At 37.2% G+C, this 20863-nt stretch overlaps 1 protein-coding gene across 1 annotated transcript in view; it reads left to right on the top strand.

Annotated features, from left to right (window-relative positions):
- NEB (nebulin) overlaps window positions 1-20863 on the top strand; it is a 248266-nt gene that overhangs the window by 16540 nt on the left and 210863 nt on the right. Inside the window, exons 3-10 of the mRNA XM_027078303.1 lie at window positions 7543-7626; window positions 8218-8282; window positions 11630-11671; window positions 13509-13709; window positions 15549-15656; window positions 16126-16230; window positions 16922-17026; window positions 17708-17812. Of these exons, the coding sequence (XP_026934104.1) occupies window positions 8247-8282; window positions 11630-11671; window positions 13509-13709; window positions 15549-15656; window positions 16126-16230; window positions 16922-17026; window positions 17708-17812 (702 nt within the window). The 5' untranslated portion in view covers window positions 7543-7626; window positions 8218-8246. The remainder of the gene's footprint in view (window positions 1-7542; window positions 7627-8217; window positions 8283-11629; window positions 11672-13508; window positions 13710-15548; window positions 15657-16125; window positions 16231-16921; window positions 17027-17707; window positions 17813-20863) is intronic.

Genomic DNA, 20863 nt, shown 5'->3' on the forward strand with positions numbered 1-20863 from the left:
ATCAGTAGGAGGAGGTAGGAGTATTTAGAAGGGGGAGGAGGCATATTGCTGAAATTTAGTATGTCTGACATGGATTTTGGAAAGCAAATAACACCTGGGAGTTTTGATAATTTGAGAAATCTCTTATTCATACCTACACATCCTGCTATGTTATTGTATCTGCATGTTTCACAATTGAATGTATTTAACTGTATACTGTATAATGTATTTCTGATGTATATTTGTTTAGCTACTGTCTCTACACTAAAGAGACAGTAGCTAAAGCTCTACACTATGTAGAAGAGAATAGCCATATGGCAATGTCAAACATGCCATTTTCCACTGCTTAGCTCGGCATTCAGGGTCCTCCACAGCATAACTTCTACTTTAGAGTCTTCCATTACTTCTCTACATATACCTTACTTGACCTAAACCAGATTAATCTTCATTCCTCAAACATGCCACACACTTTCCCACCCCTATGTGATTGCTCATACTATCTACTAATCCTGGAATGCTCTTCCCCCTGTCATTTCTGGATCTTAAAGTTGTATCCAAAATTCACTCAAAAATGCTGTGTCCATGCTTTGGATTCAAGATAGCTGACTGAGCACACACATTTATTTCCACCTTTCTCAAAATCCTAATAAATTTTATGAAAAAGTTATTAATAGTAACAAATGACAAATCAATAACAGGAATAAAAAGAACTTGATACATAGTATCTACTAGAAAGTCTATACAAAATCTAATTTACAGTGAAAATAAGTGCTTTAATATACCTAGAAATACACTTATACTATTAATGTGCAAGACCTATATAACAAAAACCATAAAACTTTAGTAATGGATGTAAAAAAGAATCTGGATGGGAAGATTACATTATCAAGTATCAATTCTTGCAAAATAAATCTACAAATTCAATGCAATTATTAAAAAAGAATCCAAAGATAATTTTCATGGAACTTGATAAACTAATTCTCAGTACTTCTAAAAGAACAAAAGTATAAGAATATCTAAATGAATTTTAGAAGAATGAAGGAAGCTTGCCCTACAGATATCAAAACATACAAAAGAGATACAATAACTAAAACAGTGTGATACTGATTTAGGAAGAGTCAAATAGATTAATTGAATGAACACTTTTTAGGGAAATTGATAAGCCACTTCTAAAATTTATGTAGAATATCCAAGACAGGTAGAGCCAAAACTCTCTTACAGATAATATGGTGGGAGGACTTGCTCTTCCAGACATCAAGGCAGATCATAAAGCTACAGAATTACAACAGTGTGATATTGTAGACCAGTGGATAGAATAGGGAGTCCAGAAAGAACTCATACATATATGGATAGGATTGATACCAGAGGAGGAATTTCATCAGTGGGGAAACAATGGAGTTTTTAGTAAAAGGTGCTGGCATAATTGGCTATCCATATGCAAAAAATAAAATTAGATCTCTTGTTCATTATATAAAAAAAAATTTCCAGATAGGTTAAACACAAATATGAAAGGTAAGACTCCTAGTATTTAGAAAAGTATACAGGAACACATCTTCATGATCTTAGGGAAGAATTTTTTTTTTTTAATTGGAGTATAACTGCTTTACAATGTTGTGTTTCTGCTGTACAATGAAGTGAATCAGCTCTATGTATACCTATGTCCCCTCCCTCTTGGACCTACCCCCCCCATCTAGGTCATCACAGAGCACCGAGCTGAGCTCCCTGTGCTATACAGCAGGTTCGCACTAGCTATCTACTTTACACATGGTAGTGTATTTATGTCAGACCTAATCTCCCAATTCATTCCACCCTCCCCTTCCCCCTCCGTGTCCACATGTCTGCGCTAGTCACAAAGGAGAAAATTGATGAGGTCGACTACATGAAAATTAAGAACTCCTGTTCATCAAATGTCAGTGTGAAACTAATGAAAAGAACCACAGAGAGAGGAAGATATTTACAACATATATAACCATCAAAGGATTAGTATCCTTTATAGGATCCTATAGATCAATGATCAGGGGGCCAAGAACTCAACAGAAAAATGGGCAAGAGAATTAAACAGACACTTCTCAAAAAACAACAAAACATCCAAATGTCTAATACACATAGGAAAAAGAGTTCAACTTTACTAGTGTCATGGAAATGCAAATTAAAACCACAAGATTACATTATTTCACACCCATCAGACAGATGAAATTTAGAAAGCTTAATCTTAAGTGGTGGCCAGGTTAAGAGCATACATGTAAAGAATGTAAAAAATTCTTATCAATTTACATGATAAGAATGTAAATTGGTACCAACATTGGAAAACAGGTAGCATTATTTAATAAAGTTGAAGATAAGCATACTCCTCAACCTATAATTTACCTGCCTACTTACATACTCTGGTCAGTTAATTGTCTATGAGTACCAGAATACACATGCAACAATGTTCATTTCAACTTTGCTCTTAACTGACAAAAGCTGGATATACTCAGTTCCTCCTCACCAGCAGAATGGATAAATAGAAGTATTGTCATATTGTACAATAATTAAATTATTACACAATAATAAACATTATTATATGATAATATTATACAATAATAAAAGTAATGACATTAAGTGAAAAGTTAAGTTATAAAAATTACATACAGCATGAATCCATTATATAAAATTTAAAAACAGACAAAACTAAACTATATTGTTTAGGAGTGCATACAGAGGTGGCAAAACTAAAAATAAAAGCAAGGACATTTTTACTCTCAAGGTCACGACAGAAATGACCTTTCTGTACCTGAGTGATAGTTATATAAATGCTCACTTTACCACCGTTTGCTAAACTGTACACATAAGCTTTATACAGTTTTCCGTCTATTATACTTCACAACAGAAACAAAATTAAAGTAAAAAACAAAAACAAAAACCCAGAAAGTAAAAGGAGAACAAAACAAGAAAAAACACAAGAGACTAGAAACAGACATCCATGTTAATTCAACAAGTGCTAAAAGTGGCATTTCAAATTCAATTTACTTGTTAAGTAGAGTCGAAACTGGAAAGAAGAGATTGCCTGATTTGACTGCATATGGATTTAAAACATCTTTATGGCCACACACACCACAAACAACTTGGAGGAAATACGCACACAGAAGAAACACATGGCCAATAGCTATAATATATTAAGAATGACTGGGGCTTCCCTGGTGGCGCAGTGTTTAAGAATCTGCCTGCTAACGCAGGGGACAAGGGTTCGAGCCCTGGTCTGGGAAGATCCCACATGCCGCGGAGCAACTAAGCCCGTGTGCCACGTCTACTGAGCCTGTGCTCTAGAGCCCGCGTGCCCCAACTACTGAAGCCCATGCACCGAGAGCCTGTGCTCTGCAACAAGAGAAGCCACTGCAATGAGAAGCCCGCACACTGCAACAAAGAGTAGCCCCCGCTCACCGCAACTAAAGAAAGACCACGCGCAGCAATTAGGACCCAACACAACCAAAAATAAATAAATAAATAAAATTAAAAAAAAAAAGAATGACTATAAATCAGTATAGGTGGGGAGATATGGGCCAATAATACACCGAATAAAAGATACAAATGGTCGATAAACATATGAATAAATAACCAACTTTATTAGTAGTTGGTAAAGTGCAAAATAGAAAAAAATATATAATATGCAGGAAAATTTAAAATACAATGTAATTATTTGTGCAATTGTATATTAAACTTATTAAATTATAAAATAATGACAAAATATAAAAATTAAGGGGGTTATTAAAGCCTGAGTCTCCTTCTAGCTTTACCTTTCTTAGTGTATGACTTACACCCTCATGCTCTGCCCTCGGACATTACATCTGTGTCCCAGGCCTAGAGAAGGGTGGAATGGCAAGAGGAAAACAGTATGTGCCTGCTGAATCTGACCCTGCTCCTCAGTAAAATCATACCTTTCCCAGAAGGCTTATTCTCTAGAATTACACTTAAATCTTATTGGCAAAACTATGTCACCTTTTCCCCCTAACATTTAAGGAATTGAGGAGGAATGTATTTTTTAAATTAGCATATTTCTGTCCCAAACTAAATTGCAGTTCCGTTAAAAAGCAAGAAGTGCTTAGTCAACTCCTGCTGCAGGATGGAAGCACCTAGAACAGTGCCTGCTACATTGTACATAATAAATATTAGTTAAAGGAATGGGAATTTTCATATTGTAATCTACATAATCCCCAGAATGACAGTGAGGGGCATCAAGATGAGATCTGAGTACCAGGAAATTAGGTCAGATAGAACAAAAGGCTCCCTGAGAGATCTAAGATGAAATGGATATAACTATAAAATGCTACTTGATGTCTTTGAAAACACCAAGAGCGGATTTAGACAGAAAGTTTGAGGTAGTGATAAGCCTCTAGAATTGTGCTGTTAACACCATAACCACCAGCCCCGTGTGACTATTTAAGTTTAAATTAAACAAAAAAATATATAAAAACTCAGTTGTGCAGTCATGCCAGCCATATTTTGAATTCTCAATAACCGCACGTGGCTGGTGGCCACCATCTTGGTGGTGCTGGTATAGAACTTTTCCATGACTGCAGAGAGCTCTATTGGATACTGCTTATCTGGAAAAATGAAGCTGATGGAGAAAAAAAAGGAGAGACAGAAAACAAACAACAACAACAGCAACAAAAACTATCAACTTGCAGAAAAGCAAACCCTTGTGCAGGAAAAGAAAAATAATCATAATATATATATGGGGTTCAGCTATGAATGGCCTTTTGCTAATCATAATAACGTAAACATTGAATTCTGAATTACATAAATAGAACATTATTGGGAGGATAGAGATTGGGGGAGGAGGCTTGTGTCTGGTGAGAGTTATATAAAAGAGAACTAAAGCCTGATCTTCCAAGGTGGGAACCTGACAGATAATGCCAATGACTGGAAAACTCAGAAAAGAATAATATAGACATTTTGTTAAATATGTAGAGATAAATAACAAAAGATTCAGTTAAAAGGGTTAAAATTATTGTTTCCAGGGTGGGAAAAATAAAGGAATAGTGGAAACAGGAGGCACTGATTTTAATAACAAGCCTTGCAAAACTATTTGATTCTTAAATGATGTGCAGATAAAATTTGGTTAAAATAATTAATAAAATCAAACTGCAGCAACAAAAACTCTTTTACAATGCCATTTCCTCTATCAAATCTTTTCTGGTCCCCAGACGTGACACTTCTATACTTTGATATTTCAGAAAGCGTCATCTGAAGCTCTGCTATTGGTACCTCACTGTACCCTGCTTTGTTTTGTAGCCAATTATATAGGCTTATAGCCAAACTCCTATTGATTCATAAATTCTGAGACTAACTACCTACTGGTTTCAGAAGTGTCACAATATTTTGGTATTTCAGCCTAATATAAAGAGTAAAGATTCCAATAAAATGTTTAAAGATGTAATAATAATTTAAAAATAATAATAGCTAACCTTTATTGAGCACTTACTATGTATAAGGCATATGATAAGAAGCTACCAATAGATCAAGGTGTCAATTGATTTTTTTTCCACAGAAGAGGCCGTTGATAGGCCAGAAAAATAGAGGTGCTCTTTTGTCTCGAGGGCATAACTCCAGATAAGCATTAATCTATGCCTATTTTTTACTTTTTAAAAGGCCCGTATTATTTTTCAATTTAACACCATCTTTTAAAAAGCACATAATGAATAGTAAGTCATAATTCTAGTTTGCAGCTGCCAGGTGAGTGATCTCATAATCCACACAAATATTCCTTGGTCATAAAACCTGTGGAAACAAAAGGAACAGGTATAATTAATTCAGATGATAAAATGATGTTCAAATTTTACCACCATATGAATCATGGAAGGGGGAGAGATACGTATGTTTGAAATGTGACATTACTTCCTAACATTTAACCAAAAAGAACTACAATAATATGTTTAGTTTCAAATCCATATCAAGATGTGAGTGACCCATGGGGTTTTTGCCTTAATACAGGGAAGTGGAAAGGGATTAAATCAGTGAAAATTGATTTCAGGTAGAAAATTGTTGGATGAGTTTTACGAAGTCAATGCCTTACACTCTGACTTGCGTAATAGAGCATTATCTTCTAGTAATTTACTGATTTCCATTTTATCTGCCCTTGCTGTTCAGAAATTGAACCCTTTTGTGCCTGCATTCACACTTTGCTTCTAGGAAGCATTTGAGTAAATAGAAAATCAATAACCCAGTTACATATGAGAGGCTCTGCATTCCTAGCAGCTAGGCATGCTTAGAAAGGGAGAAGGTGATGAACATGATCTTGGCATTCTCCCCACCTGGTTTAGTAATAGAAAAATGATGGGGCCTAATCTCTCTAATTACGCCCTGTGGATACCTTGTCTAGTGTCACCATCAAGTATTTTCACCAATCACTTCATTTTTATCACATTTTTTAAAATTGGTTTTGCCAACTTGATGTTTTCTGGATCTTATCCCCGTTTCTTTCACATTAACACCTGTGACTTACCTGTGGCTCACCTGGTGAGCTGTATATGAGCGAGCATAGTTATCTCCATGAAGATTGGAAAATTGACAGGAAGAAAGTTGCAGAAAGCTTAAAGCCCCTCAAAGTCATGCTGATTTTCTTCTAAATTTTTTTGCATGAATATGGTATTAAACAGAGCTGTAGGAAATGAGAGATTAAACATAAATTTGAACCCCGTACTCTGGAAGTTAGGTGAAATTCCATTACATTTGAATACTTCTATGCAAGCAATTTGTTACCCTTTATCCTTTAGTGGAATTGATGAACAGGTGGTTTTCAGAAGCTCACTCAGTATATTTAGCCTCTGAAATTTGAGCAACTCGAGATCTGATTGGCTGCTCTGGCCACATGATAATTCGGAGCCCAGGCTCCTCGCTGGCTCTTGCCTGGGGTTCTCAGGAGGGGAGAGTTGGGAGAGGCTTTGCTGCTGAGGAAATTTATTTGGTAGATTGAAGGTAAGGCCAATTTACGGCTTTTTCTGTAATATTCTTTCAGGAGCTGTTCCACAACTTCCTTTGAAGTATTTTCCAAAGTTTGGGTTGTAACTGGGGAAATGAGTGACGCAAATGTGACTAGGAAAGTTTGTAACCCCATTGCCCTACTCAGACCTTACTAATACGTGACATGTAGTGTGTGATTAGAGTCGAGTCCTATATTAACCAATTTATTGCTTGACTGAGTTGGCTCTGTTGTCTAACAATTTTTTTTCATTTTTTGCCTTTTTTTTCCTAAATATATTAGTACAAAAAGGATCTATGTTCTACGTTCCTATATTTATCTGGTTCTACTGGGCTTCATTTGCCTCAGAAGGAGCGGCAGTTTTGCTAGCGTAACAAAACCAGCCACAGCTGGGGTATTGATTTACATGGCAAATATCTTTGGGCGAAGGGACAGCTGCTCCAAATCATCATCCACTTTTATCAAGGGAGAGTCCTACTCTCTGGCGTCAAACTAAGAAGGCCTTGGGAGATCCTTTTGCTAGTTCCTGAATTAGAAGCTTAGGCCAGAGACCCACCATCTCATATGTACTTCAATCAATGCTTTAACAATTTGTTATTTTTCAGGTTTGAACAGAGCTACAGAAACAAAAGAGAAAAAGCCACACAGGCCAATGGTGTTCGGGAAGAGGATAACCCCATTGCCTTGAGGTTTCTATTTTTTCTTTTAAAGTCTGTTGACAGATTTATTTTTATGTGTTCTAATTTGAAGCATAGGATCTATTGCATAAAATGTAGTAGAACAGGATGGAGACCTAAGGCAGCCCTCCTAGAATTTGGGTGCTACCATGGAAAACTCCAACTTTTTCTGAAAGCCAAGCTGAACTTTCACTAAAATTTTTGCTTGAAATTTTACTTGAAAATACTGTTCTCCAGGTATCTGGAAATGTAAATACTCTGTACCTTTGAATCCAAACCCTTTACCTCCCTTACCTCAGCTTCCTTTTACAACTTTAGCTAAATTGATCATGTAGCTAGAAGTAGCAATACAAAACATTCCTGCAGGAATCAAGAGAAAGAAATTTGAAAAAAAAAAGAAATTTGAAGGCTCAGATTTTTTAGACCTGTATTTAAATGTCTTTTCTTACTTAGCCTGCAAAAATATATGAATATGTAGAATGGATTAGCCTTAAATTCTGTTTTTAGAATGTTATAAGATGGTTTCAGTCCTGGGGATAGATTCTAATGTATTTTCTAGTGTATAGATTCTAATGTATTTTCATTCGTCTGGAACATGCAAAGTTTGTAGGTGCCACTACTACTCTGGGAAAATGGCAGATGACGAAGAATATGAGGAGGTGGTGGAGGTAAGATTTTTTAAAATCCTGACTCTGACAGCAGAGAATTTTATGTGGCGACAATCAAAATCGTGTAGGTGAACTAATCATTCGAAAAACACATTGTCTATTATAACTTCTCAAGGAGTCATCATTAAAGCATAAGAAAGGAATATTTTACGTTCAGTTTCACTATAATTATGTGGGAGTAGAACTGAAAAGAAGTATCACTGTTTCCCACTTCTGCTTTTCTTTAAACTCTCAGGAAAAAAAAAAAAGTGTGGTGTAAAGACAGATTTTCATTTGTCTTCTGAAGTTACATTCTTCCCCACTTCCCAGACCCCATGATCAAAGGGACTGAGGGGATGAAGAGAAAGTTCTGAGAACTGAACTCTACTTCTTAGTGTCTGCACAGCCACAGAGGAAAAAGAGCTACTTACTCTTTGCTTCAATCAGCTAATTATCTACGTATAGGGCGAAATGACCAAGTGTTCAGAATAATATATATATATGAGCTTATAGACATATGGGAGATTTTATATATGTGTTTATGTGCACACACATACATATATAAAAGCAAACTCATGAGTTTATTTTTACTTGTCTCACAAGTGACAGCTGGAGCCACACTTCCCCACCAACTCCAATATATTTACCCAAGGGAACAAGACTAGCTTTTGCATTTGAATTTTGAAAAAAAACAAAGATCATAGTGGGCATCTTGAAATATTCCCTCAAGATTATTGGTGGATATCTGACATGAGTTATAAAGTTGTTAATTGTTTATTTTATATATATATTTTATATTTATTTTATTTTATTTTGTTTTTATTATGTTGTGGGTTTTCTTTACCACCTCTTGCCTTTAGCATCCATGTGATACATTGCCATTGAATCTGAAGGTCCTTAATTACCAATTAACCATGATGATCTACACATGTGAAAATCTCTAAGTGCCCAAGATAGGTGGAGGCAGCTTTGAAAATCTGTGCTTTTTAATAAGAATGAAATTAACTTTAAGAGTTACCCAGAATCAAATTCAAATTGAACGTGCCAAAATTTGTCTTTGGAAGATTATTTTATGGAGCAGTTTATATTTAGGTCAAGAAAATTTTATTCTACAAATAAAATTGCTTTTATTACTGAAGGATATGAAGAAGAAGGAAAAGAAAAAAAAAACCCAGACTGAGACTCATTCAATATAATGTTCAACTTATCTGGCTTAAATGCCAAAGGTCTTGTCTTCAGTGTTCAATATTATCACTAGTGCATTTTACATACGTCCCTGATGGTCAGAATAATCACTATGAAGCACTAGCACAATTATAAATTAAATTGCCTTTCCTATGATGGTAATACCAGGAATACTTTTTAGCCTCCAACTTAAGTATACCTTGTCTTTCTTAAAATAATTGTGTTCATTGGTCCCTGGAAATTGTCCTTAGTGCTGGATTTGATGGATTTAACTAGATGTCATAAAAATGGAGGAGGCTATTTTTAGGCATCTCACCCTTGCCATTTTGTTCCCATTACTGCTTCTGGGTCTGACCAGCAGGTGATATACTAATAGACTTTCTGCCAGAGAGAATTGAACCAAGGTCTCTCTGACCTCAAAAAAGATGCCATGAGAATGGGATGGTGGCAGATTTAAGAAAATGGGCAGGGAAGAATTCACAAAACAGACAGGAACTAGCTTTAAAAATATATCTCCTGGGGATCTTGGACAACTAAATAAAATTGTACTGTCATTCTGTACTCAAACTTAAACTTGGAAATAAAGGAAAAGGCAGAGATGTACTATCTAATTAGTGGCACAGCTCTAAAAAAAAAAAAGATTTGGCATGTAAGTTAATGCCAACCATTTGGATAATGTTGCCTTTTTTGGTAAGCTTTTTTCTAAGACATGTTTACTAATGATGAGAGCCCAGTAAAGGTAAAATTTGATGGCTACCGAAGAGCTGCTTTTACTTGGATGCTAAGAAAATCCAAAATAGTTGTGAATCACTCACTTTCATTTAAAATTTCTTTTCAAGTCACTGATGTTTTGTGTGGCCAGAAAAATGGTTCCATGTAGATCAGCATCAAATAGCATTTCCTAAAGTGTCCAAATGATAGTTCCCAGGTGATGAAGGCACAGCACACAAGAGATTCTCTGTCCTGTAAGAGCTTGTGATTTATGTTGCTATGTGTAAGGGCACAGAGACAGAATTAGATTTCAAATTTTTAAAAAATAGTACAGGAGCAAAGAAAGCACAGGAGTGGGGGACGTTAAGCAAGTTTTATGCTAATTTTACTGCAAGTGAAACAGACCATGTGGCCTACTGACAATGGTTAAGTAATTTGATGAGAGTTCACTGAACCAAGGGCAAAAGAAAGGCCCCCAAGAGGGATTTTGCCTTCAGTGTTTTTTCCTCCCCCCAAGAATATGTTTTGGTGGTAAAGAAAAAATGAAGCATAAAATGTTATACATTTTGTTAACTGAGAAAATGAACCAAGTGTTTCATTTTTATCCCTTTCCTTGTATGCCTCGGCCTAAACTAGTCTTTCCTTCTGTTCACCCAGCTTTGCTGGGTGATGCTGGGGGCAGGATTCCACTCTCCTTAGCATCTGAAACAAAATGTCAGCCAGCTCCTATCCACGTCTATTTATTGCTAGTGATGTCAGAAGTAGCTCAAAAGTAGATTTGACTTCATATCCAGCCTGCAGGCACCTCAGAGCCATCAGTGGCAAATCGCTGCCTAACTTTCCCACATTTTGTTGATGAGGAATTTCTCCGTAGCAACCCTTTCAGGACCATCATGCTACTAGAAGCAATTTGCCCATCACTCCAGAAGAAACTCTTATTACTTAGTACTCAGGGTGGTGTAGGGATAATTGAGATGTGTCTGTGCTTTCGGATCTATCATTTCCATGATGACAATATTTTAAAATTTTATTCACACTGAGGTTTCTGGTTTTCTTCTTTTTTATTGTTAGTCAGCAGTGAGTTTTATCACAGTTCCTCTCTGCCAACCCACACACTCAAGATATTGTTATTATATTCTTTTCTCAGCAAACTCTATCTAGGGTACCATAAGAAAAAACTTTTACTTGTCTCAAGTGAAATAGCTTCAGCAGAGAAATAGCCAGCATCAGACACTTTCCTCGTCATTCTGTCTGCATCTCCTTGTCCAGTCTGAGGGCTTTCACTGTAGCTACCCTGATGTTTCACATAGTGGGAATGCGTTCCAAAATGTGAACAGCCTCCCTCATCTACGTCCTTCCCACAAATATTGAAAACCAACTGGACTAGTGAAATAAGCCAAGTGGTTCTACTGAGGCAGAGCAGAGGTGATTTCTGCTTTAGTTCTCACGATAACTTTGTTCTCTATTTATAGTATTACACAGAGGAGACAGTCTATGAAGAGGTGCCGGGGGAGGTAAGACCCAGCCCACACCTGCACGAGCTGCATGCTCATTAAAGCAGAGGGAGCCTTCTCCTCTCTCAGACTCCCAGGGCCACCAAGCTGGCAAAAGGGAGAATCTGGAGGATCACTCACCTGTGTGCCCAGCAGCCGGTGTTAAAAGAATGAACGTTACCTGTTTTTACTATTCAATATATCCAAGATGGCTAGGGATGGTTTCCCTTGTTACTCGTATTGTATTTTTGGTGTAGGTGATGCTTATTAGAATGACGTCATTGGCTATCACCACTCTCTGACTGCAGCATAGGTATTGCCTTGGACTTGTGATTTGCACGGGGACCAACAGTTTTATTGTGTACTGTCATAACTTCTGGGGCGCCAGCTCTGCCAAAAGAGATGGCACCTCCAAGCCTTTGTTCTTGATGATACAATAAAATGCTACTTAGATTTTGGCACATTAGGAATTCTGAGAAAGTCATTTCCATAAATATTCCAAGTTGGAACTTTTTTTTTCAAGCTCTCTCATGCTTCATTTTCTGCATGGAGCTGTTTCTCTTGAGCATGACAAATAGTGATATGGATGGCTAACCCTGAAGCCTGCATAAAAACTAACATCTGTAGATGTTGTAAATTGGTTAGTTTCTCACCATCAACCATACATCAGTAATAACAGGCAGAGAGCAACCTATTAACAATGATCTGACAAGAGTAGAGGTAGTTGTCATAGATGTACAATTTCCTTATCATTTAGGTTTCTATTTTCATGATTGATGCTGGAACTCTTCCTTTGGTACAGATGATATAAGCTGTGAAGGAAATTTTACTATGAGATAGATTGAAGATTTAGCTACTTATCTTCTTTTCTTACATACTGTATTTTTAACCTTGGACTAGACCCAAACTTTGGACCTTCGTTTCTTCCACTATAAAGCCTGTTGTAAGAAACAACAATCTCCCACCTACCACATACGTAGGACTGTTGTGAGGCTAACCAATTACCCCATTATGTTGTCATCATTATTCTTGTCTACCTAAGCATTTATTAGTGTAAATGGCACTCCAGTTCACATTAATTTTTTTAAAACATCTTTATTGGAGTATAATTGCTTTACAATGTTGTGTTAGTTTCTGCTGTATAACAAAGTGAATCAACTCTATGTATACACATATCCCCATATCCCCTCCACCTGTGTCTCCCTCCCAGCCTCCCTATCACACCCCTCTAGGTGGTCACAAAGCACCAAGCTGATCTCCCTGTGCTAACTGACTACGCCAAAAGAATGGTAATCACTTGTAATATTGATGTGATTCATTTTTTCAAGTTCATCATTCTTTGTCTCATACTACAGAATGCTTAAAACACCTGCAGAACAAGCAACCAACTTTTTCTTAGAATCATTTAAAAGTTAATATTAAAGTCAAGAATTTGAGCTTTATTTGATTGTCTTCATTTTTTTGTTCCCTGATCCCAGTTTGCTTTTACTTTACCCATGCAGTTTAAGAAGATTTTTGAATGTTTGAAAATATTTTTATTTTTGATTTTTATCCTATCTTAAGGTGTTCCTTTAGGCAAATGGAATTTTAAGGTAATGTTGCAAGTCAGTAAAGAGTAACCATTTTATTCCATGCAATCTGACACAATCAGCATTCAGATTTATGTCACACAATATGCCTTCACATGAATATAGCATGTGAGTTCCTGCTTTGGCCTGCTTTAGATATGGAGAAGTAACACCAGGGATATCAGTCTGACTTGAAGTTAGAATAATGTATATCAGGACTATGGTATCTCAGTTTTTACTTTCATAACAATGTTGCCAAATTTTGACATAACTGCATGTCAAATTTTCAGACAGTAACAGAAATCTATGAAACTACGACAACAAAGACATCTGACTATGGGCAAACAGAAACTTCCAAACCGGCACTGGCACAGCCAGTACCAGCAAAGCCGATGGGGAGGAAGAGAATCGTTCGAAAGAAGGTGGACTCTTCAAAGTTCATGACCCCTTACATTGCACACAGTCAGAAAATGCAGGATCTCTTCAGCACAGTAAGTTTCAAACAACTTCTGCTTCTCTGGTTTTATTATTGAGAAATTACTGATCTCAGCCAACTCTGTTTTGGATGCTGGCTGGATTTTGTTTCTCAACCACGTATGAGACAAAACTTATTGTACAGAAATATAATGTCTTGTAACTCTTGAATTCTGCTTTCAGGTAATTTACTTGCACCATTGCAGCATCAGGGGAAGCATCCTTATTGAAATTGTCCCCACAAAATAAGCATAAGGCCAACTATAAAGCATTTACTGGATTTAATCACTCTTTAATAGCCAGTCTAGAATAATGAAATCATAGTTATAGATTTATAGATATAGATTTAGTTGAAATCAGTTCACAGAAGCTAAATAACACTTATCTACACTATGTCTGAGCATGATGCCCTTCAAGTAGACTAGCTAACAGTATATAACAAGGTCTCTAGGAGGTATAGTGAAAAAGAACGTGTAGTTGAACAAGCCAGGATCAGACTAAGAACTCTTCTGAAAATGAGGATCAGAATGTTTTACTGTACCTTGGAACAGCAGTTTTTTAACTGTGGCTGCACAGTGGAATTCCCAAGGAGCTTTAAAACTACTGATGCCCAGGCTGTTCTAGTTTAATTGGTCCAGGCAGGCCTGGGACCTGTAGAGGAGGATTTTTAAAAGCTTCCCCGGCTCTAATGTGCAGCCCAGGTTGAGAATCACTGCTTTTGATGATCCCTGGTCCTTACATTTCCATGGACAGTTCCGTAAGTTACACTGACTGGCAGCAGGTTTAGACCCCTTTGAATGGATCTCACTTGTTGATTTCCAGAGTAGACTGAGGTCTCACTAGGTGGCCTGATTGCACATCCTCTGGAGGTTTGAAAAAGATGAAAGGTACTCAGGGGTACATCGAATTATATAGGATTAATGCTTATGTCAAAAGCATCCTGTTGTGGTTGGCCAATAAATATTCATTTCTGGTTGAGTGTTAACTACTGGGGACTATTTGGTAAATTTCTAGTTCAGATTATTGAATGATCTAAAATTTAGGTTTTCTAAAGTTTAGATTTCTAAAAACAAGATTATCTTGCCTCTTTTATCACAGTCGTATTCAGCAAAGATAGAAAAATTTATTTGTCAATTTATTGCCATAAAAATCTCATTAATTCAGACACTAATATTCAAGAATTTCTGATGGTCTGAACAAAATGTTGGCAAAGGTTTGTAATATTTTTAAAGTGATTAGTAATGAAATCAATAGTATAATTTAGATTGTTGACTATTCCACTTGAGTCTTCCTGGAGCATTAATAATGATAAATTATGCATATTATTGTTAAAGCCAGAAGTCGTATATTTAGCAGAAATCATAAAATTGCATCCCTTCTTAAAATACTCATAATTTAGACTTCCCATTAATTCAGCTGGTGTCTCAGTTATCTAAATTACTGAGATTTAGCTGCAACTTCTGAACTGAATATTTTTGCATTGTATTAGCAATCAAATCTTTTCAGACTTGACTCAATTTCTATAATTATTTCCTAAAATTATTGAGGTTCCAGCTTTTTATGTGTGAATTTAGACGATAAAAATATTGAAAGAATCATTTTAGGGCATTTCCAAGACAATATTTTATAATAAAATTTCTACTGTCTCCAGTATTCAGCCATGTTTAGGAAGAACAATTAACATATGTATTTTAGTTTTTGTTGAGAATCAGGGTAGGGGACAAAAAGAGAGCTATTATAATTGATAATTGTTATAACCTGCAAGATTAAAAAAATAAGATGGGGATGTGTGCATTACCTGAAATTTCTGCTACTGTGTTGTCAGGGTTTAGGCTAATATCTGATATTCTTTTTAGAATAAATACAAGGAGAACTATGAGAAGGCAAAAGGACAGCCATATGCCATCACAACTGATACCCCAGAACTTCGCAGAATCAAGAAAGTACAAGATCAACTCAGTGAGGTGGGCTGCATTGCTAAAATAAAGGAGAGAGACATTTCAAATATATGCCTACTACTGGGAATTTGAGGGCTTTAAATAGATGTGGAGAGAATAAGGGGTCGAATTACTATGAGCCAGTCCAGAAATCTAGAGGAAGCAACGGCCATAGATTATGCTGCTGTAAATGTGAACCTAAAGAGATTTCTAAAAGCTTGGCTTAAAGGTGATATGAGATGGGAGTTCCAGCTCGCTGTGATCCTCCATACTGGAGCACAGGGAGGCTGAAATTTGCCCGGGAAAGCAGACACGCAGTAAATACAGGTGCTCTATAGATCTTTGGAGATCACAGTTTTCTACCTAAAATGCAGAAACTTGGCTTTGTGATGCAGACATAGAGTAACTGGGTCAGTGCTCTTTATTATAAGATATTCTTTAATATACTCATATGTTCATGCCTGTCATGAGCTCTAATTGTGCATTATTTTTGCAGGTTAAGTATCGAATGGATGGCGATGTTGCTAAAACTATTTGTCACGTAGACGAAAAAGCAAAGGACATTGAACATGCAAAGAAAGTGTCGCAGCAAGTCAGTAAGGTAAGGTCATGGGATGGATAGCTGGGGTACTAAATAGCATGTGCATTGTCTCTGCCTGGCCTTAGAGGAGAAAACTGGACTGGCCAGATCCTGCTCACCAGTCTCACTTGAACCCACAGGCATGGTGGGCTCTAACGGCAACACGTGTCAGGGAGGCTGCACAGGTGACTGAAGTGGCCGGTCAGAGCTATGGGGGTTGGAAAGCCCAGGCCATGCCACTCAGCTCCAGGCAGGTGCTGCACAGAATGCAGTCCCAGTGTCACCAGAGTCTCTTATTTATTTTTTAAAGAAGTTGGGAGGTGAATTTTTATGAGAAATCTCCAAATTTCAAAGGTAGGCAACTAATTAAAACATTAAAAAAAATACCATCTAAGTCAAACACATCTACCATCCAAATTCAGTGAATGACTGACAGGTTGCAACCTTTGTAAAGAATCTCTAGAGAATCAGAATCATGATTTAGTTTACAAAATTAGGCTTTTCAAGTAAAAGCTTACTAATGCAGGCAAATTATCATGGGATGTCGACATGGTCAATGTTTCCATAATTGATGCTGGTGGCACATCAGCAGGCTTTGCATGAGGACAACTTGAGTTTGAAAGACTCTTCATAGTGCTCTCCTTTTGTGCTCTAAATCCTCATGCCCTTGTGGGAGATGTCAAGTCACAGGTCCTCTGTTCTTTCTGTCCAGGTTTTATACAAGCAGAACTGGGAAGACACCAAGGATAAGTACCTGCTTCCTCCTGATGCCCCTGAACTTGTCCAGGCCATCAAGAACACAGCTATGTTCAGTAAGGTAAGGGCCTCTGCTCTGTCGCCACTTCTATCTTCTCATGTCCTCCCACACGTCATGCAGAGGGATACCCCATAAACCCTGGCTAATCTGGAATATGGTTCCCCAACCATTTTGTGAGTAACCTTGAGACATGTGGGGCTACAGGGGTAGGGCTGGCCAGGAGGAACTGAGAAGAAAGCTCTTGGGCCAAGTAGAGGAGAGGGTCTGAACAACCGCGGAAAACAAAGATGCACCTGAGAGCCTGCTGTGAGATCCACAAAGACCCACAGAGTGTAGAGTCTGTGCTACACTTTGGATATTCCCAGCTGTCACTCTCATTAAAGCTTTAATTTTCTCACTCTTATTAAAGGTTTATTAAAGGTTTAAGCACAGCAATTATGCTAAGTGCTTCCTGGCTCCTTACATTTGCATTAGTACTTGCTGCAGGAGGCAGGTGCAGTTACAGAGGGGAGATGAAACAAAATCAGACACGTCTGCCCTTCTGTAAGTAAGACTTGTCAGGAGAAGCTGGAGAAGCTATTAATAAATATGACTTGGATTGAATGGAATTTGTGAATTCCACTTACCTTTGCTCTCACCTTGCCCTGGGTTCTTTATGCCATTGATGGATGAATTCAAAATTATATATTTCAAGTAAGTGTGTTCTCACGTTCTCATAACTTTCATTCTTCCCTGATTTAGAAACTTTACACTGAAGACTGGGAAGCTGACAAAACTTTGTTTTATCCATATAATGATAGCCCGGAGCTGAGGAGGGTTGCCCAAGCCCAGAAAGCTCTCAGTGACGTAAGTGCAGTGCAGTGTGCACATTTGGGAGTGTGGAATCAGGACACCTCGAATTATGTCTTCTAGCCAGAAGTTCATTGCAACTCCTCCTGTAAAAAAGACTAAGTGCTGTTATTGTAAAGGAGTACATCTAGAACCATGATAATTTATGATGTCTAATTTAAATTAGATTTTATAATTTATATTACATATAAGTTAGTCTAATGCCCTCTTCTTACTGGTGAGGAACATGAGTCTAAGGTCACATAAGTAGTTAGTGGCAGAGCCCAGACCAAAAGCCTCGTCTTGTGATCCTAAGACCAATGTTCTTTCCGCTAGAGCATGTGTCCTTCTATCCCGCTGGCTGGAGTTAAGTTTTTCTGTGACATTAGAGTGGCATTTAAAAAAACTTATTGGGATTATAGCCACCTTCCCAGTTGTATTAAGGGAACAATGTTATTGAAGGATTTTGATTTGCTATCCTAATCATAAAGTCTGAACTGTGGTATGTCCCCTACTTCTGCACGGGGGACCTGACTACGTACTTGTCCAAACATCTTGGTGTGGTTATCTCACAAAGAGCTCTCACCATTGAGTGTACATAGAGGATATTTCAGAGTTAGTGAAAAAAAAAAAAATTCAGCAGCCCCACTGGCCAGAATTTTAGTATCCTAGACCTTGAAATCTTTATTAGAGGAACTTAAAAGGCATAATAGAGCTCTTAGAATTGAGAGCAGCAGCAGCAAAGATGACCACTTGGGTCCAGCACTAGCCCTTGTTTTGAGGTACTTTATTTCTTGACCCCTTGATTTGCTAGAGGCCATACTGAAAATAAGACTGCTCTAGGCTTCAGGAAAACACTGTATTATAGAATGAGACGCTGTCTTTCATTCAATAGACCCCTGAACCTCTTACGTTAAACATAGACTTAAGTCACTTGGCATCTTGAGACTCATTAGAATGCATCCTAGGATCCTATCTTGCCCTGAACTGAAGTTATACATAGTCATTTGAAGGTTATCTCCAACTTTTGAGCTCTATTTTTTAATTCCTATCATTTGATATCAACTGCAAGTTTAATAGACATATTTCTATCCCAGTTTGCATATATTTGATTAAAATATAGCACAGATATAATCCTATCCTTCCACAGGGTAAACTAGGAAGTAACGGAGGCATAACAAAATTTTAAGGCCTGCTAGTAAATGGCAGCAATTTTAATGTGTGGGGACCTTCTGCCTCTCTTTTAAGATTAGCTGTTTGGTTTTGAATCTCATAAATGTACAATGTTGTTGTGTGGCCTTTATCAAGTGATCAATAATTTTTTTTTATTGAAAGTCCATTATGCATGCATACCTGGCAGGATGAAAAAGTACAAGAAATTTTCATCCTTTCCCCCTGAGAATTTAAAACCAGGCTGGTAAGATGAAAGTGTTCTATAACAAACAACAAGACAAAAATTAAAAAAAACAAAAACAAAAAAGCCAAACCCAAACCCTACAGTCTAATATTTGCTAAGAGAAAGACAGGACATGTGTGAATAATCAGAGAAAGCCATGTGGAGGTGGTGATCCCAAGGGAATAGGTAGTGATGAACAGGAAAGACATTTTGAGGAGAGATAGTACTGGACAAAGGGACAGTAGTGAAATGAGTCTGGAGTTTCAGGGGACAAAGAAAGTGAATGCTTGCTGTGATAAACCATAATGGAAAAGAATATAAAAAAAAGAATGTCTCTATGTGTATAACTGAGTCATTTTGCTGTACAGCAGAGATGGGCACAACATTGTAGATCAACTCTACTTCAATTTAAAAAAATTGAAAAAAAAAAAAGAAAGTGAATGCTTGGGTGCTCAGTTAGGAAGGCACTTGTAAGAAACTGGTAGCAGGACCTTGAAAATCAGACAAAATAGCTTTGATATAATATGGTAGGCATTGAGAAGCATCATAAGATTTTGGAGAGGAAAACAACATGATAAAAGTAGAATCTCAGGAGGCAGACAGCAGAAGCAAGAACTACAGTCCTGCAGCCTTTGGAACGAAAACCACATTCACAGAAAGATAGACAAGATGAAAAGGCAGAGGACTATGTACCAGATGAAGGAACACGATAAAACTCCAGGAAAACAACTAAATGAAGTGGAGATAGGAAACCTTCCAGAAAAAGAATTCAGAATAATGATAGTGAAGATGATCCAGGACCTCGGAAAAAGAATGGAGGCAAAGATCGAGAAGATGCAAGAAATGTTTAACAAAGACTTAGAAGAATTAAAGAGCAAACACCTGAAAGTAGAATCTGGAGAAATTTTGATGGACCATATGGTGGACTGAGACAGGGAACATCATGATTTGTAGAACATTATTTTAGTAACACAGACAAATCAGAGGGATGGTGGAGACAAAGGAGAGGAAGAAAGGAATCTGAGGGTGGTATTTAAAAAAGTGTTAATGACATTAGATATTGGAGATAAAGGTGAGAAAGGAAACATCCATCAGTTTATGACAGACTGGTAGTCTGGGTGAATAGGGGTATAAGTGGTAAAGATGCCTTTAGTGAAAAGAGAAATAGAGTTGAGATAATGGAAGAAACATTCAGATCAAGGCATTTGATAAATTAGAAATTTAGTTCTATTGCACAGGTGTGATATCAGGACAAGAGATTAATATTTGAGTCAAATAATTTTTAAAAACTGACAACTGTAGACATGAAAATGTATGAGGGAGGCAGAACAGTGTTTGGCCAAGGGCAGAGTTCTGAAGGACACCCACACTTAGGACACCTGGAAAGGAGCCAACAGAAGAATGACAGAACAAAGGTCAGAGAAGTTGAAGGGGAACCAGGAAATGCCATGTCATGTAGGCCTAGGGAGAAGTTTCCAAGAAGACTCTTAATCTCCAAATGTCTCCTTCTACCCACAAAATGGAGAGATGAAGGGTCACCTCCATGCCACTTTAGTGCTATGGACTTTGAACAATTAAAGTTGACCACATTTTTTGAGATATCTCAATAAAAGACATAATGAAGAAGAATTTATAATAACGAAGTAGAATCTTCCCATCCTTGCCTCAGAAAG

The sequence above is a fragment of the Aethalodelphis obliquidens genome, unplaced genomic scaffold (assembly GCF_003676395.1).
Source record: "Aethalodelphis obliquidens isolate GAN/ISIS:26980383/991018 unplaced genomic scaffold, ASM367639v1 scaffold2, whole genome shotgun sequence".
In the NCBI taxonomy this organism is placed as follows: Eukaryota; Metazoa; Chordata; class Mammalia; order Artiodactyla; family Delphinidae; genus Aethalodelphis; species Aethalodelphis obliquidens.